The 27,193-nt window shown below is 44.3% G+C and overlaps 1 protein-coding gene across 1 annotated transcript; it reads left to right on the top strand.

Moving 5' to 3' along the window:
* jag1b (jagged canonical Notch ligand 1b) lies at positions 1-26,327 on the top strand. The gene is made up of 26 exons (XM_026309304.1): positions 1-358; positions 615-920; positions 7,434-7,485; positions 9,801-10,058; positions 10,464-10,524; positions 12,705-12,835; positions 12,930-13,049; positions 14,757-14,870; positions 14,950-15,063; positions 15,153-15,266; positions 15,733-15,779; positions 16,275-16,448; positions 16,863-17,013; positions 18,007-18,171; positions 18,282-18,395; positions 18,512-18,625; positions 18,813-18,926; positions 19,342-19,458; positions 20,040-20,067; positions 20,464-20,549; positions 21,146-21,259; positions 21,342-21,451; positions 22,522-22,761; positions 23,340-23,471; positions 23,699-23,840; positions 24,422-26,327. The coding sequence occupies exons 1-26, from the start codon at positions 302-304 to the stop codon at positions 24,895-24,897; spliced, it is 3,651 nt and encodes a 1,216-aa protein (XP_026165089.1). The 5' UTR covers positions 1-301; the 3' UTR covers positions 24,898-26,327.
* Positions 26,328-27,193: the final 866 nt, after the last annotated feature.

Here is a 27,193-nt window from a genome sequence, read left to right as displayed (position 1 = left end):
CGGACCAGCAGTCAGTCAGTCAGTCGGTCAGTCAGTCAGTCAGCAAGCAGTGGGCTCGGCTGCCGCATGGCTACTGTGTAAACTTTCTTCAACAAGTGGAAACTGTCGGACAACGAAGCAGGGCAGAGCTCCGGCGAAGTTCAGGGACTTACTAGGGAGAGGTCTTCTATGAACCGGGAACCTGTGCTCCGCTGATCCAAGTCTCGTTCCCCACTCGTGCATGTTTAGAGCAGAGGACAGCTCGGTGCCGTGTGTCGGCCAGACGACTAGTACAAACGAGTGGTAACAGCAGTCCGGAGGCATGATTTTGAGACGGGGCTCGGTCCTTGCTGCCCTTTTACTCTGCTTCCTAGCCAAGGTACGTGCACGACTGGAGGGAAAGCAGCGGGAAGGGTCACTCGGTTCGGGTGTCCTTTCGTCGCACGCGTGTCTAGTTGCGTGTGCGTGGTCTTGCTAACGGCGACCACGGCTCGTGCGGACCTGTGTCCACGGTGCACATGACGTGCGCTGACAAACGACGACACGGCCCGTGTAGTTTTAACGATACAAGCTGGTTTTTTCATAAATGAGGTCAAAGTTTTGCATTGCACTCACTGTGTGTGTGTCTTCAACAGGTGTCAGAGGGGTCTGGACAATTCGAGTTACAAATCTTATCGATGCACAATGTGAACGGAGAGCTGCTGAGCGGCGTGTGCTGCGACGACGCACGGAGCGCGCCGGATAGAAAATGCTCACGGGACGAGTGTGATACGTTTTTTAAAGTTTGCCTGAAGGAATACCAGTCGAGAGTTTCTGCTGCAGGGCCCTGCAGCTTCGGAATGGGATCTACGCCTGTCCTGGGAGGGAATACCTTTTCTTTCAAGAGCTCTGTGAGGAATGACAAATCCAGGATAGTTTTGCCCTTCAGCTTTGCCTGGCCGGTGAGTTGAAGAAACGGTCTGTGCTTCCTGACGCGCCTCTCCACACCAGACAAAGAGAGAAAGTGTGTGTTTGCAGGGCAGCTCTCTGCAATTACTGTCAGTCATTGTCGCCCCTATAGAAATCACAACAAACAGAGTTTGAGTTGGTAGTTTTGGTAGTTGGCGCTCTGAATTATCCTTTTGAAGACCCCCCCCCCTCCATTATCTGAGCCAATTAACCAGGTGTAGTTTATTTTCCATCAGACCTTCCCTGTGTTCTGTCAAAACAGCATTATTGTTAAAACTACTTCTGCTTTTTAGATCATCATAAATGTGTGTTCAGAAACTGCACTGATGGCACAGACATGCAGTGGGAAATGGAAAAGTGTGATGACCAACAATTAATTTCAACCCCAGTGCTCCTGTCAATATGAATTTAAGAAAGTGATCCATATTTGGTTTATTCTACTTTAAAAAGTCCAAGCCTCCTATTGGTCACTACTTTTTACAATGCATTTTTGAAATCGCCCTAGAAAGCATTTCCCAGGTTTGGCATGGTTCAACAAATAAAAAAAAAAACTGAGATAAAAAGTTGGGTGAGCTGCAATCTCAATGATTTCTTCTCCTCCCTGGCGGCTGCTCATGTTGCACAGTTCAGTGAAGTCCAGAGTGAAAACCCACTTTCTGGTTTCCTCAAGTGTCAGCTCTTCTTCAGAGTAAATAAATGGGCCTGACAGGCCTGTGGGAGTGTTGTAGCTCCGTGAGAGATATGATTTGCCATGCTGGAGCACATTTCGATGTAGTGAGAAAAAAAAAAAAAAAAAGCAGGACTCTGCACAGACTAACTGGCCCCACAGCTTGGCCTGAAAACTCCTCCACTGTGCCTGATGGGTGAAAGGCACAGTCGGCTGGTATGTGTGTGTCCAGTTACATCAAGGCTATTTTTACCTCAATCTCAATGGAGGTTCTTGTTGTAATTTTAAGCTTTGAGCACAATGATGCTTCAAACAACCAGAATAATGGAGGAATGTTTGTATTTTCCTTTTATATCAAAGTTTTTATTATGTCTGTCACCTGTGGGACAGAGCAGATTAAACTCATGTTTAACCTGGGATCTGAAAACTGGTGAAACAATGCTCTCAGCAGGTAGCCTGAAACTTGATATAGTCTTTTTTATTTTTTTTTATTTTTACTTGTTCACAACTTGGACAATGGAGCCTGACACTTTTTTTTTTAAGACAATGGTTTCTGTTTATGTTCACACTGTGGAAACATTAAGTTGGCATGAACGAATGAGGCAGATTAGTTTCATCTTACTGGTGGGAAATTATTCCTACTTGATAACAGCAGTTGTTGACATTGAAATGAGAATTGGTGCCATTTCAAGTTTTGAGGGCTCTGATGGCTTTGCACATGTCTCACATACTGATAATATGTATACTTCTCAGCAGCTGCATGGAAATACAAGAACTCACCCAAAAGTGATGTAGAAAAAAAAAATCTGTTTTATGATGTTTCTGCTTAACTTCTGTGCAGTTAGTGAATCAGCTAAGATCAAGTTTTGTTTTTTTTCTAAATCCAAGTATGCTGTAGGAAAGAGGAGGTTGGAGCAGACCAACTTGTTAGATTCTCTCGTCCTTTACTTGAATGCACATGAACAATCGTCAGGTTAGGTACGATATCACTCTTTGTCCTTCTCATCAGTTGATTGGCTGTTGTGGACAGATGGCAGTGTGGTGCAACTGGGTTGTTGGGTACTCCGAGTTCATGAAGCCCCCACCTACCCCCTTCATCCTCTCTTGTGAGCTGCATGAATTTGGCCTCTTGTCCAGACCGAGGGCTTTGTTTAAGTCACGCTCGGTTGGACCCCAGGTATTTCATCGCTTTAGCCTCGCCACCCACAGTAACTGCTGCACTTAATGAGGCACCACACATGTGCTTGGATCGGGCAGGGCAAGAGCCAGGCGTCCAGCTGGATGCCATCGGCTGGACATCAGTGTTTTAGAGCGACATATCGATTCAACCGGGGTCCGCCTCATGCTTTTAATCCACAGAGAAGTGAGGGCCCTCGCACTGTGTCAAGCAGGGACAATAGTGTGCCCTCACTGAGGATTACAGAGCATAATAGAGGCAGTGCAGCTGCAAAACCAGTGCAGGGCAAGCAACAGGAAGCAGTTGTAGTAGACTCAGCAGTGATGAAGCTGGCTCTCAGGCTAACTGTGACCTTGCCTCCTTTGTGGCCACCTCAGCATATTTACTGATGTTACTCCTCTGTACAAGGACAGAGATGAGGTTTTTTTAAGTGGACTGGATCAGTCCTTTAGAGGTTCTGTTCAGCTTTTATGAATATTACCTGCTCACCTGCCAACTACCTTCTTCTTGAGCAACTCCTTCGCTTTCATCTGAAAGCCTTAGTCGAGCTGACATCTTAATTATCCTCATATTTGACTTAATTACACCTATATTTTATAGGATCATTTTCCTCAGTCTTTCACATAACACAATCCTCGCTTCTCTTCTCTGACCTGTGACGTGTTGGCATCCCCATGATTGATTAGCTGACAAGTCAGAGCACCCTGAGAACTGAAATCAAGTGAGACGTAGAACAATGGCCATCTCAGCCTTGAGGCTAAGCACTGCTGGCAGCTGTGGGTATAATGACATGTTTGTTTTATTTGGTTTGCTCTGATGTGGCAAATTACTCAAGTGAAAGGGTGAAAAAGTTCTTTCTTTTTTCCTCTTCATCCCATCTTTTTTAACTTCACCCTATTTTCTCTTTTAACACTGTTTTTTTTATGTGTTGCTGTGTGTGGCAGTCTGATGTTACATAAATGGCTTCTGGTGTTTTGCTGCTTATCACAGTTGTTTCAGGCATACATTTAATTAGGATCACCTGTGCCCTGATTTTTAATGCCTGGTGACCCATGCATAACACAGATGACTGGCTGCTTGTTTAGTTAAATGCTTGATAAGACTTTTGTTCCTGGTCCTGGGTTCATGTTTTGATCTTGTTTGCCTTGTGAGAGATCCAAAATCTGTTCGTTGTCTTTTGTTTTAGTTGGCAGAAGGTGAGTTTCTTTGGTTGGGGTGAGGTTCTGTTGTATCCCAGGCTGACGTACCTTTTATTTAGTATATTAAATGATTTGTTAATTATACACAGTCTTTCTCTAACTCTTGTTATGATGAAAGTCTCTTAGTAAATAATGCATTCCTTCCTTCTTCCCAGTCCATCAGTGCAGTCAGGCTTTGAAGGCCAGTCTTTCCAAGACTGAGCTTGTGTTTTATGGCAAACAGGGTGTGTTAATTTGCAGTCCTAATCATTGGGTAGATCTCAGTTTGATACTGTTGAAGTGATTGACTCAGGAAAACTGATACAGAAGGTCAACATCCCATAGATCGAACTGTTTACATTTCATCTGTGCTGAGACGAGGCCTAGACCAGCCTAGTGTGCTGTGCCTTGCCTTTATTTAGACCTCTGTTATTCTGCGAGACATAGCTCTCTTTTTATTTTGTTAAATTTCCTTGTAATGATACATTAGATGGCTCTGTTTTCAGTCAAGGGTAAGATGAGTGACCTGTGTGTGTGTATTGGGAAAATTCCCCTACTGCAAGGAATCAGTAGTGTTCTTTGGCAGGTCAGTGGGCTTCGAACGGGAATGATCTTTATCACTAATGTTACTTGTCTGTTGGACGATATCTGCTTGGCCAGGAAAGATAAGAAGACATATAGCCACACTTATTGTACTTGGACGTGTGTGTGTGTGTGTGTTCATGTGTGTGTGTGTGTGTGTGTGTTCGTGTTCTATAGTTCAAAGAGAAGTTGTGAGTCAGCTGGGAGCCTGGGAAAAGTGAACCTGGCAGGCGGTTCCAAGCTGATAACTGCCAAAGAGTTATGGAGTGTTAGCGAATGAGGAGCTAGGCAGTATCTCACTTTCTGGAAGCAGTTTGGTCTGGACTAAAGAGCCTAATAATGCTGAGGCTACTTGTTAAATCAAGCCACTATGACAGTGCAGTTGTTGCGAAGTTAGGCATATGGCGACGGTGTGAGCGTGCCAGAACTTCCAGACAGTGATTGACTAGTCAACACTGTTATCAAGGTTTACACAGTTTAAATTAGGTTTTGTTGGTGGGACCTTAGTTGTGTTAATGTGTGACACATACAAGATCAGTCAGTGGTGATGATCAGCATGGTGCTGCAATAATTTCCATGTTGAGGCAAGTCCAAATCATGCAAGATATGGGTGTGTAGTCATGTTCTTAGAGGATTTGCATTTAAAGGAATAAGCCAATAACACATTAAACTTTGTTCCTCCTGACAACAGTCCACCACGAAGTGATTTAATATTTAATGATTTTTTTTTCCCACGCCATTAGTACCGACAAGTTTTGTGTGTAGCAGGTGACCCAGGCTTGTTGATATTTTCACTTGGCAGGGATCCATCAGTGCTCTAAACGTCGCCGCCTCTTAACTGATAATGTGTTGTTCAAATAGTTTGAGAGTTCACTACAGGGTGAATTAACTGTAGTAGTATGCAAATTCTGATACAAGGTAAATTTTCATTTATTCTTTCCCCTACATGCGGCATCTTGTATCAACCACGTCAATTTAATGACGTAAAGGTGACTCATTTTAAAGTTTCAAGAGGCGGATAACTTACTCAGTTCATGTGTGGCCTTTTAAAGTTCAAACTTTAACAATATTGTATTGTCCTTCCTGTTTTTAAGGATGAGCTCACCATTTGTCTTTTGCTGTGTCACACGTGGGATTTGTTTAAATAAACGTTCTCCAGGCATTAATGTCTCGAAAATACTGGGGACATGCAGTAAAAGCTGTTGTACTGATTCATTCATGTACTGTTGTATAGACCTGTAAAATGACTCCCTTAATGGGAAAGTGACATCAAAGCAATAAGATGATCCATGAGGAGCCAGGGGACCCGTGTGTTAATATAACACGCTGTAGGTTGGGCAGTACTACTGGATGATTAGCTATCACATTACCACTGACTCACTCGCCCATGTTCTGTATGATGCGATTGCAGCCAGCTGTGAGTCAGTAAGTACTGTAAAGCCTGTGTTTAGGGATGAGCACTGCATTTCAAATAATAGCTGGCCTGATTGCAGTGAAATGCTGGCATACGGTCAGACAAATGTCTACCAGAAAGATGGAAAGTTGAATGGCTGACAAAATAAGGTAAAGCCTTGAAGAAGAAGAAAAAAAAAAAAAAAAGAAAAAAGAAAGCTCTGGGCATGAGTCATACCCTTTCTTTCTTTCTGTGGGAAGTGAACAGGGGTTTTCCTTTGAGCAGGTTTGTTTACCATGAAGTCATCGTGGAGATGAGGGCCAAAGTGGCAATGCAGAATGTCTGAAACGCCTCTGAGCAGTGCTGCATGGGGCATCTGTGTGTTTGTGTGTGTGTGGAGACTAGAAGGATGTGTTTCTATTGGGCGCTTGAGAACTGTAGGCAGATTACGCTTTCTCACAGTCGCATACGTCCTCTCTGACTCTGTCATGTGCGCTCGTAGGCACATTGTTTGTTCTCTCATGACTGTGGCACAGGGCAGTGCGAATGTGTAAGCTGATATCGGTGTGAGCGCTACCGGCCCTGAATCAGACAAAGCGTTTTCAGGAGTGCTGAAATCAAGACAGGCTCTCCAGAGTGTAGCACTCATTCAGTCTTTCTCTCTGCCCCTTGCATTTTTTTTTTTTTCCTGTCTTCTCGCCCTCGCCAGCCATCACATACACTTCTTCTTTTCCCTCGGAGAGTTTCTGCCTGTCTTGATGTTGCATCGTGTTGAAGCACTTCAGCCTGGATTGTTCACAGCATTCATAGCGTTTTGTTAGAGGTTCATAAATTAGTATGAAATTGAAAATCCCATATACATCGCTAAACAAAACTGACTGTGTGCTTTCTCAGAGCATTGGAAATCATCCACTCACTTCTCTTGCCACATTTTATAAACATGTGGAAAAACTGTATTTGGGGGGAAAAACTGTTTCTAAAGAGTACAAGGTTACCCTGGCTGAGAGCAAGACATATTTTTGGCATTGCAGGGTGAAATATCCTTTTCTGTGTGCTGTATTTTTTTTTTGGGAGTTATTCTAGTCACTGCTGGTCTGTCTTTTGCAGTCCGGCATTATTTGGCCTGCTGGGGTGTCCAACTAGACCAGGTCGCTATGTCAGTCTTCCTAATTTTTGAGATGCAGATACCTCTCCCCCACTGCAGGCTTATCCTCAAAGTGAACAGTCAGCGACTTGTGTATTTTTTTTTTTTTTTCATCCCTTTGCTTATTTAAGTTCAAAGTTGACCGTTGATGAGGTTATAAAATGATTTGATTTATGTTATATTTAAGGAAGAAAACCTGTGCCTGCAAGTTAGTTGAATGGTTACCAACAAACAAGAGGTTGTCAAGTGTTTTGTGGTTCTTTGTACAACATCTATCACCTTATCACTGAATAGTAATGTTTATGATACAGTGCTCGTCAGTGATCCAGCTCTTGGCTAACGCCCCCTGTCTCTGTCTTCCTCAGAGGTCCTACACTTTGATAGTGGAAGCCTTGGACTTCAACAATGAAACCAGCGGTGAGTATTTGTTCATCTCCATCTTGTCTTTCTCTTCTCTTCCTAGTCCCTCCTCCCCCCAGGGACATCTGGGAGGAGTCGTGGCGTCGTGTTGAAGGTCAGAAAAGGAAATTCATTCTTCCTGAACACCGCCCTCAGACCTCTCCCCACATGGTCCTCTGTGTGTGTGTGTGTGTGTGTGTGTGTGTGTGTGTGTGTGTGTGTGTGTGTGTGTGTGTGTGTGTGTGTGTAAAATGTGATGACAGGTGCCTGTGAGGTGGGAGCGCAGGACAAGGAAGCACAGGATGTGTGGGTGGGGGCAAGTACAGCGAGGTAGAGTAGGAACAACGTGCAGAGAGGGCCCCCCTTACAAAAATGTTTTTATTTGGCCGATGACTGACAGGTGCTGCCAGTCAGGATTGGGAGGGGGGGTCACACTGTCTCACTGTCACTGAGGCATGAAACACAGAGTTCATCCAGTCCGGCGCCATGATCCGCCTGTACTGACAATGCAGGGGGCCGAGGCCTCTGAACTATGCTGTCCCATAGGTAAAATGACCTCTGGCACAGGTAGGGTGAGGACCACAGCCTCCGAGGTACTGCTGGGAGACTGTGGCTTTTCTCTCCATGATGGTGGGAAGGACACGGTGGTAACGTGCTGAATCTAAATTCTGGTAGCCAGGTTTAGTTTGTGCTGTAAAGTATGCTGAGGTTCCTGCTGGTTGGCAGCCAGATTGGCGACAGCATGGCAATCATGGGTTATCCCATGATTGTTTATGCAGGTCTGTTGGAGGTCAACATGATTTCAGTCTTTTCTGCTGTATTTGCCGCTCCCCAGAGAGCTATTAGGGCATTGGTGTGAAAAGCCTCCTGAATGTACACACTCAATGCTGGTTAGGCTCCTCTGAGCTCCACTAAGAATTTGCAAGCACTATTATTATTATTATTTTATTTTAATTTCTTCTCCAGATCACTTGTTCAGTTGGTCCATGTCCAGTGTTTGAGAAAAGTTGTCCCTTTTCATAGTTTAAAAGTTTTGATTTTGTCTTCACAGAATGTATTTGGTGCTTCAGCGTCACCTTTGGAAGCTTTACGAAGCTGATCTGATTTATGTTTAGCTCTGAGCCAGGCTGCAGGTAGAAAGGATGTGCTACTCCTGACACTGAAGGCCAGCAGTTGGTAGAGAAATGCCACACAGCTGAGCTCTGGATCCCAAACCACTGTGAAATGTTGTTGGGCACTGTGATTTCAGGACACACCACCCCATACGCACCACCACGCAGTAAATAAATGACAGCAGGCCATCCCCCACTGCATTGCATCATACTACACAGAGGAGCGATTCACCCAGCGGTCAGCCACCTCCGCTTGTGTGAGCGCAGTAAATAACAGCTCTGACACATTTTTCATTCTCTCCAAGGTGGAAGATTTGGATATTAAGTAGCGAGTGGTACATGTGCGAGTGAATGAGTGGTGCTAACGCACAGTGCTAGTGTTGTGTCTGAAGATTGGGCTGAGCATGTTTGCACAGTTTGAGGGTGTTTGCTGTGTGTGTGGAGCTCATTACGGCCCTTGGCTCTCAGGTCAGTCCTTGCCTGTTTGACAGACCCATGACCTCTTCACGTTTGACATGAAAATAAATCAGTTCCTCGGTCTGTGTTTTTTGTAGGTCTCGTTAAGTATTGCTCAAACACGACATTGGCCGGGCCTCTTGCTCCCCATTTAAAGTGTGGATACATTCTTGTGTGTGAAAAAGAGTTGACTCGAGACTTTTTGACTGCTTTTAGCACAAGAATGTATATGAGAAAAGCGGCCTGGAAAAAAGTGCTGATGGCACATTGGCAGCCTTCCCAGCAGTGACTGTGGCATTGGTGTCCTCACACTGTAATTTATGGTGGCTGCGGTTCTGTCCTCGCCTGAGCAGATGCAAAGGGTAGCATCTGAGACCAGTAATATCCTCAAGCTGTAAACCTGAGAAAACCAACCAGGGAGAGCTGCAGAGGGAGCGTGAGAAATAAAGCAGTTAGGAGTGCTTATTACAGACAGCCTTTTTTCCTTTCTGCATTTCCACCTTGTACTTTTCTTGCTCTTTAGCGCACATAGCTGCTTTAATTACATATAATCTGCTATCTAAGAGATCTTGTGCAATTTGTGTCATAATTTTTGGGGCATTTCTGGGCTCCCACTATATGATCATGGAGAGCATTGCAACTCCGAAGTGCGTAATGTCAGGATGCTGCTTCCTGCTTTTCTCTCCCTGGTTCAAACCTCTGAATACTAACTTGGCTGAGAAAACAAGATCAGTTTTGTTCATCATGTCAAAATTGCTGTTTTAGGTGCGGATGGGAAATTGATAGAGAAGGCCTTTCACTCTGGCATGATCAACCCCAGTCTGCACTGGCAGAAGCTGACTCACAATGGCCCTGTGGCCCAGTTTGAGTACCAGATCCGGGTCAGCTGTGATGAGCACTACTATGGCTTTGGCTGCAACAAGTTTTGTCGGCCCAGGGATGAGTTCTTCGGGCATTATACATGCGACTACAATGGAAACAAAACCTGTCTGGAAGGCTGGTCAGGACCTGACTGCAACACAGGTAAGCTGCTAAGATCACTGCCTGATGTCACTTTAATGGAAATACAGTTCAGAGGCAGCAGCTTGAGACAGTGTAATAAGTATGTAAGTAGCAGGATGACTGTAATCTGTGATTCATGCTGATACACTGTCTGGATGTTTTTTCATCTTTCTACCTAAAGAAAGACCTTCCATTGTCAAGGAATAAGCTTTTATCCCCAGGAAATCAGCCTAGGCAATTTTTTATTCAGAATTTTATTGTGTTTATTGGTAAACTTGTTTGTTGACACCTGTTGTTTCTCACAGGCTGAAATATTAAGAGTAGTAATTATATCATTTATTTGAATAAACCAAATATGCTCAATAATGGATCCAAGTTTAAATTGAGTTTCCAGGCAGTAATAGGATTTTCCTTTTCCTCTTCTAGCTATATGTCGACAAGGCTGCAGCACTGAACATGGATCATGTAAGGAGCCAGGTGGATGCAAGTAAGTGACTGAGGCTGCTCTGTATGATTTATTAGTCTGCTATCGATGATTTTACTGCATTTTTATTACGTTGAGATGTCAAACATAGTTTGTTGAAGTGTTGTTACATAGTGTGGAAACTGGTGCCAGAAGCCTGTCGTGTGGATTATTCAGACATGTTGGATCCAAGCACTAGTTCTGTCATGGCACGGGTCTCTCCCTGTATGTGCAGGGTTTTCTGGCCAGTACTCGGTATCCATACTCAGGCTTTAGCAGAGAAGCAGACTGAGCTGGCTGTAAATCTCTCGTGGTGCTTTGGACTGAAGCTGCCAATCTGGGGAAAGGAGAAAGCTCAACTGCCGTTTCCATGTTGGAAACGTAGTCTATGTGTTTGCCTCTAATGAGGCGAGTGTTATCACTCAAATCACATGTAACGTTCGGATGAGCCTTAAAGTGTACTGTTTGTATAGCTAATGGTTTCCTAGTGCTGTTTATGCACATAGCCAGGGGAAAAGCCCGACACAGATGGATATCAGAGCCGGGGCATTGTGTGCAATAACAGTTGTATCTCACCCTCATCCTGGAGAAGGGCACACACTGCCCAACTCTTCCCACAGCTCAGGCATTGGTTGCTTTCTTAGTTGTCTGATTTGGCTGTAAATCAAGCACAGGAAAAGTCAGGTTTTTTCATTTTCTGCAGCAGGTTTGTTGTTTTTCCCCAAGTGTTTGGCATCATCAGGTTTCTTGTAAGTGCTTGTGTGGCCACTGGCAGAACAAGAGGTTGAACTGCTTTAGTCTCTGCACAGGTGTGGCTATATTTAAAGCTCTGGGTTTATATGCACTCTGCCAACAAACTCTACAAGCAAGCTCTACTACTGTTGTATTGAGTGAGTAGTTTCCCATCATTGAGCTGCTGCAGTGTGTTCAACAACAGCAGTACATAGCAACATTGGCTGCAGGCTAGGGCAGCCTCTTTGTCACTAACTTTATGTCAGCTAATGAATCTCTGTGGGATTTTCTTTTAGCCTGGAGTTTCTAAATAACAGTGCACCTGAAGACCATTAGAAAATTGGTTTCAGAAGCATAAAGTGCACAGCCACATCATACAGATTCTTACGTCTGTGTGTCTGTGTGCTTCAGCACTTCTGAACAATGTAATGTCAGATTCCACAGTAATTTGGCTGTGCAACAACTGCAAATGACTTGAGATCCTGTTGGGGAATCATGGAAAGGAATAGCACACTTAAGAAAAGCCTCTTTAATCAAAGGCTGAGGTTTACTTAACTACTGTGTTTTTTTTTACAGTCCATCCGTTTTTTGGGGCTAATCAGTCGTCTCCCCCCCCCCCCCCCCATCCCCCCCCCCCCCAAACACCAGAGGGGCTTCCTGTTGCTAGACTCCACAGCCGCAACTATATCACCACTTTGCCACCTTTAAAGAGTAGTCTTATCAGTCAGGCTGGATTGCTGTCTTAATTCTGGAGCCCAAGGTAAAAACAGCAATATTATCTGTGCAATTGTGGACCTAGACATTTCAGTGGTCAGCAGGCGGCCTTCCCCTCCTTGGCCTTGGGGCACGAGCCTGGGCCCTGACTCATGGGAACCATGATGAGGAGTAGAACAGCTGAGAGGCCCTGCTCTATGCAAGAACGTCACTACTGCCAAGCCACAGGCACAGTGTTGTTGAAGGGAGCGTCTGGCCGCATGCTAATGTTAGCCATGATAAAGCTCCCATTGGAACTGTAATTTAGTGCTTTGTTGTTTTTTTTTTTTTTTTTTTTTTTTTTTTCTGTTTGGTTAAATGTTAAATACTCCTGTTTCCCTGTCCCCAAGTATTGTTTAAGAGCTGTTGCATAAACACCCTGCTACTTAAGATTCATTTGTGGTCTTTAGATGGAGGCCAGTTGTGAGAGCGGGAATACTGCCTCTTTGTTTCATTTGTGCTGCTCCACGCTGTATGCACTGATGTGAAGTTCATTAAGTTCAGATTATCTCTGTATAGCCTGTGAAGGAATTTGGAATAAAAAAAAGAGATTAAGATATTAGCATTTTCAGAAAACGCTGGGATTACCCAACCTCACTGCTGTTGTTGTGAATCTGCCTGTTTGATTTGCATGTGTTGTGTGTGTCTGGGTTGATTTCTGTCTTTTTAATTTATGTCCCACTTCTGAGGAAGCACAACTCTGTCATGTCTGTTTGCAGGTGTCTGTATGGCTGGCAGGGCCAGTATTGTGACAAGTGCATCCCCCACCCTGGCTGTGTACATGGCACCTGTGTGGAGCCCTGGCAGTGCCTGTGTGACACCAACTGGGGCGGACACCTCTGCGATAAAGGTTAATTCTTTTCTCTTATTCAGTTGCAGTCACGGTGGGAGTGGCCCACGTAGTGCCAAAACAAAAACTAAAGCTGTGTGAACTGCTTTCCCAGATCTGAACTACTGTGGCACTCACCAGCCATGCCTGAATGGAGGGACATGTATCAACACGGGACCTGACAAGTATCAGTGTACTTGTGCAGAGGGCTACTCTGGTGCCAACTGTGAGAGAGGTGAGTATCAGTGATGCTCAGTAACACAGCTTTTATCTATCTTTCTCCTTGCTCAGTGATTGTTAGGAAGTTTCAAAGGTCAGAAAATTTTAGAGATGAAGCACAGTTCACCTGTCATGAGGGTTTTTACACAGTAACCAGCTGTGTAAAAACTCTCATGACTTATGTTAAATGTTTTGTGTGGAGCTGTGGGGAAATTTTCTTAAGTCCAATGTCATCAAAGTTATCAACTTTAAATCCTTCACTCTCTCTATTATGGATTTGGGTTTGAAAGACCTTTGTGTTCAGAGCGCCTAGAAAAAGATACCATCAAGTTGTATTATGGGAAACATTGTATCCAATGAGTTTGATTCTTGAAAGGCACTAAATGTTCATTCAGTTCAATTCAATTTATTTGTATAGCACCAAATCACAATACAATCATCTCATGGCACTATACAGAAACCCAGCAAATCTCCTATGAGCAAGCACTTGGCAGCAGTGGAGAAAAGTCAGGATATCTCAGTCTGTGTTGCTTTGATGTCGACCGTTCTTTATCTGTTCCTCACAAGTGCCCCTACTCTGTGACATTCAGTACTAAATCACCTGACTGCTTAACTTTTAGGTCAGTGACTGAAGAAATTTAGGTTGCACTGGTTAAATCTTAATTTCATCCAGATCATAAATAAATAAAATGAAGTAGCTCCAGTAAGACAATCTTCATTTGAAAAAAATAAAATAAAATAAAAAAGATGAGGCTTACAAACTCATGCTTGCAGTTAAAAAGTGGAGTTGTTCTGGGCTCGCAGAGCTTGCAGATAAAAGGTCAGGTCAAAGGTGCCTTCAGTTTATAATCAGAGTTGGTGGGAACTCAGCAATAAGCTGGTTCCACTCCAGTGTGAGTGGCCTCCAAGTCAGGTAATCCACCGAGTTGATCTCCAGGGGCCGGTCATCCCTTCGCTCCTCGGGCACTTGAGACAGATGGGTGTGGTGCTAAGGTTCAGCTGCTGTGAACACTTACCGTGGAGATGATGGTTTCTCCTCATTAAATCTGAGCCTCTCAGGGTGCTGACAGCTTAACTGCAGAGATGTCAGGAAACTGTGCCCTTCGTAACAGGAGGGCTGCAGATCAGGGGATACACGGGAGTATTGGAACGCAGAGGCCTCAGGGTACAGAGCTGCATCCTCTTCCCTCCCTTCTCCCCTCAGCATACTAAGGGCTGTGATCAGTTCCAACCACCCAGATATTCGCTGTGTGAATCTTCATTTTTGATTCATTTGGAACCCACTCAACCTTAACTCATCCTTAGAGGAGAAAGTCCAGGGCTGAGACTCCCCCTCTCCTGTGCTCTCTCCCGCCACTCTCTCATCTTGTGCCGCGTCTCAGAAGAAGAATGGCGGGGAGTCAGAGGGAAGTCATGGTGCATTGGTCAGGTCAACTTAGCATGAAAGATGATTTCCTGGTGGTGTGGTCTGCCGGGCGGGATTTTGAGGGGGAGGAGGATACGGGGTAATTGGTGAAAAAGGAGTTGACTTGATGTGTTCTGCTGACAGTGGTCCCAGGCAGAGAAATCAGCCAAAAAGATGATCGTCCATAACAAGGCAGTGATTATGGTTTAATCACAAACTGTCATTAAATAAAAGATGGAATACCCAAGGATGCATTTTGAATTATTTACAAGAGTGTGCATGTGACCCCTTTACAAAACTGTCGTTCTCTCTTTCTAGCGGAACATGCCTGTCTGTCAAATCCGTGCTCTAATGGAGGGAGCTGCTCAGAAACCAGTCAAGGCTACGAATGTCAGTGTGCACTGGGCTGGAGCGGCCCCTCCTGCACTATTAGTAAGTTTGCACTCACTCTGCACCCTCGCAGAAAACATCATGCTCGATAACCAGAACTGACTGACTGACTCTTGCACAGATATTGACGACTGCTCTCCAAACCCCTGTAACCATGGAGGGACCTGCCAGGATCTGGTCAATGGTTACAAGTGTCACTGTCCTTCACAGTGGACAGGGAAGACATGTTTGATAGGTGCGGCACTTGAGCTCTTTCCCTTTTTCCACCACTTCACTGTCAACTGCACATGCAAATATCACTAACCCCTTCTCTTCCTTACTTAGATGCCAACGAATGTGAGAGCAAGCCTTGTGTCAATGCCAATTCATGCCGCAACCTCATTGGTGGATACTTCTGCGAGTGCGTCCCTGGCTGGGCTGGACAGAACTGTGACATCAGTGAGTTGAAGGCTGTCAGCTGCAGCTGTGTAACAGGACACCTATCCACCTCCTGCCTCCTTTAGGTTTTCCTTTCTCTTCATTCAGTACAGGCAGAATTGACGCTGTAACGTGAAGGCACAGAGCAAACAGCTGGACAAGTGCAGCCTTTTCCTGCATTGTAAATGAATCTGATGAATCTGCTGTATCATTATTAGCCCTGTGTGTGGCCAAGGCTATAGCGATTAGAGGTGGCTCAAAACAAACCCAGGACCAGTTTCACTTGGCAGCAGACAGAATTGCTCAATACTCTCTGTTGCACCGATTCTGCAGCCACATTATCCAACTCTTGAAGAGGCCTGTCTAGCTCCGACAGAGTTTTTAAATACCCTTACCATGGGAAACATAAAGCCTGCACTTGTTTTCAAAGACAGACTGTTTAGTCAAGCTGTTCAGAATTAATCCTCAGATTTGTTTTTCTGTGCAGATATAAACGACTGCAAGGACCAGTGCCAGAATGGGGGAACTTGCAAGGTACATGTTGGCTCAGAAGCCATTTAGTTTTGTGGTATCACTGCTTTGTTTGCCCACTTTTTTTTTTTTTGTTTGTTTTTTTTGTGTGTGTGCATGTTCTATGTTTTTTGTTGATGTACACTGGTTATATAAATAACTTTAGTAAACTGTTCTCTCCAAACCGAGAGAGGAATGGTAGAATTCCTTTCTGAAATTGAATCTGAGGGGAGTGGGTTCAGAGGGGTTTCTAAGGGAGGGACACAAAAGTTGCTTGACCACACTAGATTGAATTACCATAAACATTATTAAGTTGAGCCCATGCCAGGAAAATGTGTTGAAATAATTGCGGAGCTGTGATAATGTTTCTCCAAACTTGTCTCGGCCCTTCCCCCTCTCTATGCCTCACTCTTCATTCTGTTCCCGGGTTTGACAGTTATTGTTTGGGCCCCACCCTGTCAAAGCAGTTAATCAAATTTGTGGCTGCGGGAGGTTAACCCAGGTTCCTCTCCTTCTCAGGATTTGGTGAACGGCTATCGTTGCATGTGCCCCCCTGGCTTCACCGGAGAGCACTGCGAGAGAGATATTGACGAGTGTGCGAGCTCGCCATGTATGAATGGCGGACGCTGTCTGGACGAGGTCAACGGCTTCCGCTGCCTGTGTCTGGCTGGCTTCTCAGGAAACCTCTGCCAGGTGAGAACCTCCTCTAACCATGAATGCATCTCCCCTGCTATTATTTATCATCTTAAGGCCTCGGCCCCCCTCTAGTTCCCTTTCTGCCAGCATCATTGGAAAGTTTTTCTGCCCCACCCTCTTAAATGGCTGTTGTTCCACAGTCCGCCTTTTAAAAAGGGAGTGCTTTGTTGAAGCTGCTCCTGGCTACAGCTGGATGCATTCCTCAGTGCTGAAGCCCAGAATCAGAGGACGGCTCTTATGTCTCTGCCCTTTTTTTTTTTTTTTTTCCTCTCTCTTTCCAAGTGCTGTGCGTGTGTTGTTTCCTGGCACAGCCTGTAGGGAGGATGCTGTGGGTTTTGCTCTGTTTAGTGTAACAGAAACTATGTTGGCTATCAGTTTCACCGCTCTCTATTCAATACCTTTCTGCTCTAGCTGGATATTGATTACTGTTCGCCCAACCCATGTCACAACGGAGCACCCTGCTTCAACCTGGCCACTGACTACTACTGCGCTTGCCCAGAAGACTACGAGGGCAAAAACTGCTCTCACCTCAAAGACCACTGTCGCACCACTACATGTAAAGGTACGTCTCCTGCCTGCAAAAAGCACAAGCTTTTTATTCTTTATCTTTTTCCCAGTGTTTCTGAAAGGTAATCTGTGTAGCTTGCCATAGTAAAATGCTGATCAAGGCCAGGTCTTCGCCATTTGCCTGAGTAATTTGCCCACATTTTCCCCATTAGGGTAATACCTGTATTTTAGTGTTGTGCGCTGTATGTGCGCTGTATTTTAGTGTTGGGCTGAATGGAGCAGTTTTTCTTAAGTGTAGCTCCTTTGATAAATGCCCCCCCCCCATCTCATCTCCTCAGCAAAGCTTTTCCAATGACTCTCCCTCCTCTGAGCTCCCTGAAAATCTGGCAGAATGCTGATAGCACTGTGTGTGTTCTTACTAATGACTAGGTGGGCTACCTCTTCTTTTTTCCCCCTTGGTGAACATGCACATTTTTCTGTGTGTGTGTGTGTGTGTGTGTGTGTGTGTGTGTGTGTGTGTGTGTGTGTGTGTGTGTGTGTGTGTGTGTGTGTGTGTGTGTGTGTGTGTGTGTGTGTGTGTGTGTAATTGTGAGTGAGTGAGTGGACCAACCGCGGAGCGAGATACTAGATGGTGAGATTCTCTCTGCTCTTGGCAAAAGCTAAGTGATTACAGAGAAGCAAATTCACGCTGTGCTGCTAACCTGATCAGACAGGGGGAAAGGATAGGGATTTTAGTGCAGAATGAAAATGCTCTCTCAGAATTGCTTATAAAAGCACAACAGCTTACTGCTGGTTCTCCTTTTTTCCACATTCTTACACTGATACAGTTTTTCTCAGGGGATTTTAACTTGTTGGCATTATCTGTAAAGGCCTGTTATCTTGTAGATCTCTTCCTTTATCTCTTCCTCTGTATTATTAACTCTTTTTCCCTGTGTCATTTGCCAGTTATGTTGCTCCTCATCATTTGGAAGATACAAACGGCATTTTATGATTTGGTGCATGTCTTTTACCTTCATCTGTTGTTTCACCGTCTCTCTCCTCTCTGCAGTGATTGACAGCTGCACAGTTGCCGTGGCATCCAACAGCACGCCAGGAGGGGAGCGCTACATTTCGTCAAATGTGTGTGGACCTCACGGGCGCTGCAGGAGCCAGGCCGGAGGCCAGTTCAGTTGCGAGTGCCAAGAGGGCTTCAGAGGCACCTACTGCCATGAAAGTAAGCCCAGAATCCAGCTCCATTATACAGAATTCAGGGTACAGATCAAAATATTTCTGTCTGGCCCCAGCAGAATAAAAAAAACAATCTTTTTTCTGTTTAAATTTCAGACATCAACGACTGTGAGAGTAACCCATGCCGCAATGGAGGCACCTGCATTGACAAAGTCAGCGTGTACCAGTGCATCTGCGGTGATGGCTGGGAGGGTGACCACTGTGAGATCAGTGAGTAGCATCGTTTGTTTCAAAAACATGCATGCAACCAATGCATGTCTCAACGTGCTAAGTTTTGTGTTTGATACGTCACACATAAACCCGTCTCTGTCCAATGGTTTCTCCAGATATCGATGACTGCAGCACCAACCCCTGTCATAATGGAGGGACATGTCGGGATCTGGTGACTGATTTCTTCTGCGAGTGCAAGAATGGCTGGAAAGGAAAGACATGCCACTCCCGTAAGGGCCCTTTATTTATTTATTTATTTATTTTAAACCCTATCACACCCATGCAGTTAGTTTGTGCAGACTCAAAGTATGTGCTTATAGATGTATATAATTGCCCAATCTTCTGCTGTATGTGTTTGTTCATAATCACCTGAACGCTCAGCTTAAGCAACTAAAAAATTTGGAATGGTCCCTCCAGGCGAAAGTCAGTGCGATGAAGCCACATGCAACAATGGAGGCACCTGCCATGACGAGGGCGATACATTCCAGTGCAAGTGTTCCCCAGGGTGGGAGGGTACGACATGCAACATAGGTGAGGCACCCTGTTTGGTTTAATGTTTCATATTTACACACACAGTAGATGATTGCTTTGTGGGAGATCTGCGTCTTGTCTTTGAGATTAATCAGATCTGTCAGATCTGCAAGGTCCACAAACAGTTTTCATCCCTTCACTCTGTCAGCGCTCCCTCTCTTCCCATCTCCCCCCGGCCCATTTCTTCTATTCATGTGAGTGCTGACAGATATCCGCTTAAAATCCTGATTGCACTGACAATACACTTCAAAGTGGAATGCAGATTCCCTCACAGAAAACGGAAACCCGACCAAAAAAAGCCAAACCAGCAGCGGTCTCCTGTGACTGTTTAAGTTTGATGAGTGCACTGATAATCCTCTGTAATGTCGGGTAAAACTCACTGGCAAAACTAAACTTTTAATGTTCTGTCTTTTAGCCAAAAATTCCAGCTGTCTTCCAAACCCTTGTGAGAACGGAGGTACCTGTGTGGTGACTGGGGAGTCGTTCAAATGTGTCTGCAAGGAAGGCTGGGAGGGTCCCACATGCACCCAGAGTAAGTGATCGTCAAGGGGGAGAGGTGGAGAGTTGTTGCTGTTTAATGACAACAATCATCCTGCTGTCCAGTGCAAAGTTCTGTGTCTGATTTAAATCTGACTCTCTTCCTCTCTTGAGCTCTACCTTTTTTTTTCTGTCTCCTTCCTTTCTCATGAGAGGGGAGAAAGGGGTTCAGTGGAGACAGATGTCCCCACACCCGGCGCACTACATACAGCACTTTCTCCCATCTCATCGTTACAGTGCCATGTTGGCTTTTTTTTTTTTTTTTTTTTTCTAGCAAACATAGATTCACTGACGCGTGTAAAGGAGGGAGACACAGTTGGGAAGGGAATCTGGGTGTGGAGATGGTGGTGGTGGTGGGGGGATATTGGAACTCATTTTTTTTTAGAGTGACAGTCGACTTGGTTGTTTGCTGTGTTGTTAATAAGGTGTCCCAACACACCTCTGCTCACACAAGCTCAGACGTGCTCTTTTCCATGCACTAAACGCTCACACATGAAAGGGAGAGGGGGGGAAAAAAAACAATATGCTCACTACTTTCTGCCTCTCTCTCTCCCTCCCTTTGTTTTTCTCTTTCAGATACCAACGATTGCAGTCCCCACCCATGGTAAGTGGAAGCCAAACATTTCCTGAAGATTGAAACATGTAAACAGGCTGCTCCTCCTGTGCTGTAGTTTCTCACCTGCAGGCTTTCTCTCTCACTGTCTCTCTGCTGAGAACCTGGCATACACCCTTCCCCGTCATCCCTGAGGTGCAACCCTCTTGTTTAACCATTCACCACTGGAGTGCACTCCCACAGCCATGCGCACTTGTACAATGAAAAAAAACCAGTCTGATTGCCTTAGTTGCCTTTGACAAATTGTTATTGTAGGTTTAATGCTGAGAAAATTCCATCCTGAAATGGACTGATATCAAAGAATTGTGGATAGACGCCAGTCTGTAGAAAACCCCTGGGGGTATCTGGAGACACACTCTGACTTCTTCATTTTTTTCCCTCCTGCAGCTACAATAGCGGAACCTGTGTAGATGGGGATAACTGGTACCGCTGTGAGTGCGCCCCAGGCTTCGCAGGTCCAGACTGTCGGATCAGTGAGTATTAACCCCGTCTCTTCTCCTCCCTTGTGATCCCTGTTTGAGCTGTCAATAGGGCCAGGACAAGGGCTGCAGAGCAGTCTCAGTCGCTACAAAGGGAAGGTCTAGCTGGCCAATTATCTATGCATTGGGTTGTAGGCCAGGCTGAGCCATTTTGGTGTCACTCCTTTAGGCTGTACTGCTGTCCCCAGGGGAAACCAGCTTAGCAGGCCCATAGCCAATCAGCCATGCTCTCTGACACTGATTACACAGATTGTTTTCCCTCTTAAAGGCTTTCAGATGGCCACATTCTTTCCCATTGGAAACCCTTTGTTCTGCTAAGTCCAGCCTCTAGCTCCTGCATACCTGCTAACGATGCTGCTTTTAATGAAGCTGCATGGGGCAAAAATGTCCAGCGCTGATTTAAAGCATGTAGGCTTGTTCTTTATTAACCAGTGTGTATGTGTATGTCCGGTTCAAATAACACCAGACCTTAGTGAATTTGGCCTAGGAAGTAGATGTGAGTGCCGACTGTTTAACATTTGTGTGCTATCTCACTGTGCTCTTTGTGCAATAAAGAAGTAATTTCTTAGCTCTCGCTCTTCCCCTGGCAGATATTAATGAGTGCCAGTCCTCTCCATGTGCCTTTGGCTCCACGTGTGTGGACGAGATCAACGGATATCGCTGCTTGTGTCCACCAGACAGGGCTGGACCCCACTGTCAAGAAGGTAAAAGTCTTGATGAGACGATAAAAGATAAATGCACATAACAAACTTAACATTTCTAACATGGTGGCTGTATTTAATGCAGTGACAAGAAAGTCTTGCTCTGTTAACGGACACGTCATGGCTGATGGAACCAAATGGGAAGAGGATTGCAACACTTGTCACTGTTCCAATGGGAAGGTTGTGTGCACAAAGGTATGTCTAAACAAACTAATTTGTAATAAAAATAAGTAATGGAAATCATTGTTTCCCAATGAGAAGGGGTGCAGAGGACAGACTGAAAGGCTACATAGGTAGTTGAATCTTTAGAGATCTCAGGTAGGGCCATGCCAGGCAACACAACAACACTGTGTCACAGGGTGGAGGTGGCTCGGGAGTGTCAAATTCTGTGCAGACATGATGCAGTTTGTTTTGGAAAAAAAACAAAACAAAAACACAATGGCACTGTTAGGCCAGGGTGTCAGATGCCAGTTCAAAATCTTCCATGTCACAGTGTTTGAAGATCGGGTGATATGCAGTAAAAGCCTGAAGTAGTGCTCTCAATATCATATTCATCTAACCCCTGGATAAACAATGGTGCCCCACTTATACAGCTGCCCTCAGGAAGAAAATGCATCATCGTGAGAAAATGATCTAGGGTTGTGAAGCCTAAACTACCATGTCTAAACAGTCTGACACAGAACAGTTATTTGAATTCCACAGTAGCCTGTGTATTGTATGTGGATTTCAGAAGCATATGTGTTGATGAGGAATAAACTGGTGTCATTGACCTCAATCTTTAAACTCCATTTTAGATTTTGAAGTTGGCTTGGTGCATAGATTTTTAAACAGCCATGGTTACAGCTGTAGAGGCCAGTATTGATATTGCAAACGTGCTGAGGTTTAGCAGATCGTCGATGCTTATGTAGGCATGGTATCATTTGCTAATTAACACTCAACGCAAAGTACAGCCGAGGCTGCTGGGAATGCCCTGGGTTTTGTGGGATGTTTGGTAATAAAGTGAAATTTTGACAAAGCAAAACGTTGATCTGCAAAATGAAAAGCTTCATTTTGGGGGTCAGGTGTTATAATTTGTCCAGATGAGACATAAGTTTGTTTGTGTGTGTGTGTGTGTGTGTGCCCACTAGATTTCATTCATCAAACACTTATGTTGTGATTCATCCTCTGGGAAAATTAATTTGGGCTAGTGTGGCATACAAAAATGCTTTAGTCCAGTCATTTAAAGAAAGGTCTGACACTGTCTCACTACTTTTTACCATTTCCAGATGTGGTGTGGCCCTGCATCATGCAAAGTGGGTGCCAAAGGTCGAGGTGGGTGCCCTTCAAATCAGATCTGCATCCCCATCAGGGAGGGCCACTGCTTTGTGAAGCCCTGCCCTGATTTAGGAGAGTGCTGGCGCTCCAATCCTCCCCCGGCTCCCACCAAATGCCACCCCAGCTCCAGTTACCAGGACAACAGCTGTGCCAACATCACCTTCACCTTCAACAAGGAGATCATGCCTCGAGTGAGTTACCTAAAGCACCAGGGACAGAGAGATTGAATTAAAGAGTTTCTGGGTCTTTTTTTATTTTTTTTTGACATTTCTCCACCACCACTCCTTAAAACAAACTGTAAAAGATCGAGTTCTCAGAAGTGCTCGACCATCAGTCCTGGGTAGGAGGTTTCTAGTCCAATGCTACTAAAAATGTAATTATGTATTTAAGTATGCTCCAAGAAGAAAAGTGATGCACAACGAGTTCACCCTTCTCTGTGTTTCTGAGAGTAAGGCATTCATGACCATGCAGCCCATGCCAATCACCCCTAAACCCAATCCCAGTGCAAGATTAATTTTAGGATCGTATGGATTTGAACTAAACAGGATCATTGGCGACACAGTCACCACACAGGATCATCACTCGCCAGTTGTCTAACAAGCATGACTGCAGATAGTGACAAGCATATGAGCCTGTTGTCTTCAATCTAACTAGATGGCCTGTTGAACTTTCTGCCAAAACCCAAGCTTACCTCCTCCTTTTTTTAATTTGTGATTGCCCTGTTTTTCCATGTGCATTAACACTTGTTTCATTTCTTCTTCCTGTCCAGGGCTTGACTGTGGAGGAAGTGTGTAAGCAGCTGAGACACTTGAATGTAGTGAAGAATTTCTCCTTGGAGCATTCTGTATCCATAACCTGTGACCCCTCATTCTCAGCCAGCAACGAGATCCATGTCTGCATTGTAAGTACCTCCTCCCACTCCCAGCCTGCCACATGTTTCTTAATGCCTACTCAAAAAAAAAATCCTAAATGATTTATATCCTGTAGCAGTAAGACATGCCGGAGGATTTAGGCTTGGTTGTTTTGTGTCATCATTGACAGTCAGTAAACAGGATCAGTGGCAGACAACATGGAGCTTAAACATAGACCATTAGATTTCAAACCTCACCTTCTTCTTGGTTCTTCTAGTCTACTGAGGACCATCGCTTGGACCAGAGCCCCATCAAAGAGATTACAGACAAGATAATTGACCTGGTTAGCAAACGCAATTGGAACAACACCATCATCTCCGCAATTGCAGAAGTGCGTGTGCCAAGTCCCAACAAAACTGGTATGAACCATCTTCAAACACTGCTTGTTTCCTATGAACTTTTCCAGACTTGTACACACTTGCATGTGTAGAAATAGGTGGGAGTTTTTTAAAAAAGATCGGATGAGATAGAGCCCAGCCCTGAACATGACAGCAACGCAGAGCACCAAAGACAAACGTGCATGTATGACAAATGGTTCCTAAGTCTCCCTCACAGCTTGGGCCACCCAGGTCTGCCATCTCATGGCTGCTGTAATGAAAGTTAAGAAGAATCTAGTCAGGCTTTCAATGGAAAGAGCAGAGCTGCTTGGCTATGTGGCCTCAGATTGGCTCATACTGTGAGACTGGCTGGACTCAGCATAAGACTCCCGCATGTGTCCACCATTCATCAACAGTATGACAGCAGACTGCCGCCATGGCCAAATAGAAGCAGCCTCCTCCCCTGTTCAGGGCGTAGAGGTCAGGTTGCACTGGTAAAAGCATGCTAATGGTTTAGCAAGCATGACAGAATAATAAAACCTATTGTGTGTTGTTTCACTTCGACCATTCTTCTACACTTGTGGCGTGTCTTTGACCTAGGATTGTCTTCTTTCTTCCATCAGACTACCTTGTGCCCCTTCTTAGCTCCATCTTCATTGTCATCTGGGTCCTCATGCTGGTTTCAATTTTGCTGTGGTGCATGCGCCGCCGGCGGAAACAGAGCAACCACAACGGGGCATCGGCCACCGGCTCTGAGGACAACACAACCAACAATGTACGGGAGCAGCTTAACCAGATCAAGAACCCTATAGAAAAGCATGTGGGTCTCACAGTGGCTATTAAAGACTATGAAAACAAGAACTCCCTCATTGCCAAAATAAGGACAAATCATCCCGAGGGGGATGAGGACGACAAGGAGAGGCACTTGCAGAAGGGCCGCTTTGCCAAACAGCCAGCATACACACTGGTGGAAAGGGATGAGAAGACTCCCATCTCTAATCCCAACTCCACATCCAAACATCCTAATTGGACTAATAAACAGGACAACAGAGACTTGGAGACAGCAAACAGCATAAACAGAATGGACTACATTGTATAGCAGACAGCTGTGTTGCTGTGCAACCGAGCCTTATGCCTTCACACCCCGGTGGTGGGTGAAACGGGGGAGCTCCGGCATGTGTAGTTAGCAAACGCTCATGTCAGTCGCGACCCCACAGTATTTTCCGATATTCCCCGTGTTAATTTAAGTTTTGACATGCTGGCTTACACTGGCAGTGACAGTTGCTTTGGTTGGCTGGAAACACAAGGCACTGGTATACATTTCACTGTTCTTTCAAAAGTGTCCTCTCATGCATTTCATCCCTTTTTTTTTTTTTTAATTTTTTATTCATTTAGTGGACACATGGAAGGGGGCTCCTGTTGTAATAGTTGTACAATGACTAAAACTACCCGACGTGTTCAACACTAGAGCTAATTATTTTTAGTATGTGTTTGAATTCTTTCTCGTTCCATTTGAGAAAGTGCCTTTTCAGCTTTAGACTTCAGCAACTGTCAAATGAGAAAAAAGATCAACTTTATTATTTATTTTTAATTTTGGGAGGGCGAGGGGGAGGGAGGGTTCAATGTCAGCAGTTGCTGCCAATATGAAGAATTTATGTGTCAATTTATAACATGTAGATATGTACATTTTTATTAATCATTGTGTATATTTGATTTATTAACTTAATAATCAAGAGCCTTAAGATATCATTCCTTTTTATTTATATGTTCTGTCTAGTTTGAAGGTTTTGATAGCTGTGGAAGCCTACCATTTCTTTCACTTAATTTTTTTTTTTCATCGCTTTCTATAAAAGCCAAATTGCAAGAAAACAAAGGATGGGCACTTTGGGCCTGAAAGATATACTTTTTTTTTTTTTTTGTTTTGTTTTTCTTTTCTTTTTCTTTTTTTCGCTCCCCCCCCTTTCATTTGACATTTCATTATTTGTTGCCAGGACCTTGATTGAAGGCAAGTGAGGTTAGGACAAGAGGGGTGGACATGGTGGCAGACATATTGCTTGCCATTAATGGATAAATACTTAAGGGAACAAGTATCCTTTAGCAGCTTCATTTGAACCCTGTGTCACAGCCTTTTAAAAACTGACATTTTTTTCAAAGGCTGTTAAAATCCACCAAATTGCAGATGGCAAGTAGTATCAATACAACACGGCAGAATTCCCACCTGCTTAGTCAGCGTAATATCATAAGCTAGTGCTGAGTACTTGAACAATACGGGGGCAATGGGAACACTGTAGAATCTGATAAACTGCCTTGCTCTGCAAGTCTGCTTTGTTTCTGTGCACATTTGTTTAAAAATGCGGCTCTTAAATATGTTTTATCTCATTTGTTAACCCTTTGAGATCATGGCAACATTTTGTCCTATTTTTGACTTTTGTTTTGAGAATTATGTGTTGATTTGGCAATATATTTTTGAAAGTCATATTTATTAAATATTTTGTATGAAAAGAGAATTAAAGTTGTTTTTGTTCTGGAGAACGAGTGAAGAGTCTGTCTGTGAAGCTAAAATATCAGAGTGCAGCTGTTGTGGGAACTGCTGCTGCTGGAGAGACATCATAGACTTCAGCAACATCTTTGTGCAAATGTGTTTATGGCTAATTACATTGTAGAAAACTACCCTTGTATTTAGTCAATTGTGGAGACAAAAATACCCATGCTCTTCATGATCCTCAGACAATTTTGCTCTTGTTTGTCTGGTTTAACTAAGCCCTTTCAATCTAGCTGATCTGAGAGACCCACAACATAGACTGGAACAGATGTACTCCTGTAAAATCTGTTTATAGGGACAAACACACAACTGTGGCGTTCTGACAGTCATCATCATGACAGGCATCATCTGGATATGTGATATCCAACTTAAATAGTTGCCTCAAACTCCCAACAGACAGTTGGTTCAGTACATATCTAATGAATAATAGACTAACAAATTGGGATGGATCACGTATTACCTATGATGTAGAAATAAAATAAGAGATTACCAGCACCACTTGAGAATGATTTTAGACATATTAAAGGCTTACAACACTGGTGTCTATTTCATTAATCCAACTTATTGTTTCTGTTGTGATAAGAACAAAATTGGCTCATGACTCACCTCAGGTTTTGCTCGATGCTACAAACAGAGGAGCACTGGTTCTTAGTAACTGTTTTTGGACAGACGTTCACTGTCAAACTGCTTTGACCATCAGCCAGTCTGGACTATGTGTGAGCGAAAAAATGCACAGAGACCTACATGTTGTTTCAGGCTGGCTGCCTTAGCCTGTTGGCAAACTTCCACAAAGATTCTGAGAGGTTTTTTTTTTCCTGGGAAAAAAACTTTAATTGATATCATAAAACGTCTT

This window comes from Mastacembelus armatus, chromosome 15 (assembly GCF_900324485.2).
Source record: "Mastacembelus armatus chromosome 15, fMasArm1.2, whole genome shotgun sequence".
NCBI lineage: Eukaryota > Metazoa > Chordata > Actinopteri > Synbranchiformes > Mastacembelidae > Mastacembelus > Mastacembelus armatus.
Note: the sequence above shows the minus strand (reverse complement) of the source record. Positions and strands in the feature narration are given on the sequence as shown.

Excerpts from the sequence above, each read along its gene's own strand:
- jag1b (XM_026309304.1), top strand. The coding sequence starts at position 302 with ATGATTTTGAGACGGGGCTCGGTCCTTGCTGCCCTTTTACTCTGCTTC. Across the intron at positions 10,059-10,463 it reads AGGACCTGACTGCAACACAG|CTATATGTCGACAAGGCTGC; the intron begins GTAAGCTGCTAA and ends TTCCTCTTCTAG. Across the intron at positions 20,550-21,145 it reads AGGTCCAGACTGTCGGATCA|ATATTAATGAGTGCCAGTCC; the intron begins GTGAGTATTAAC and ends TTCCCCTGGCAG.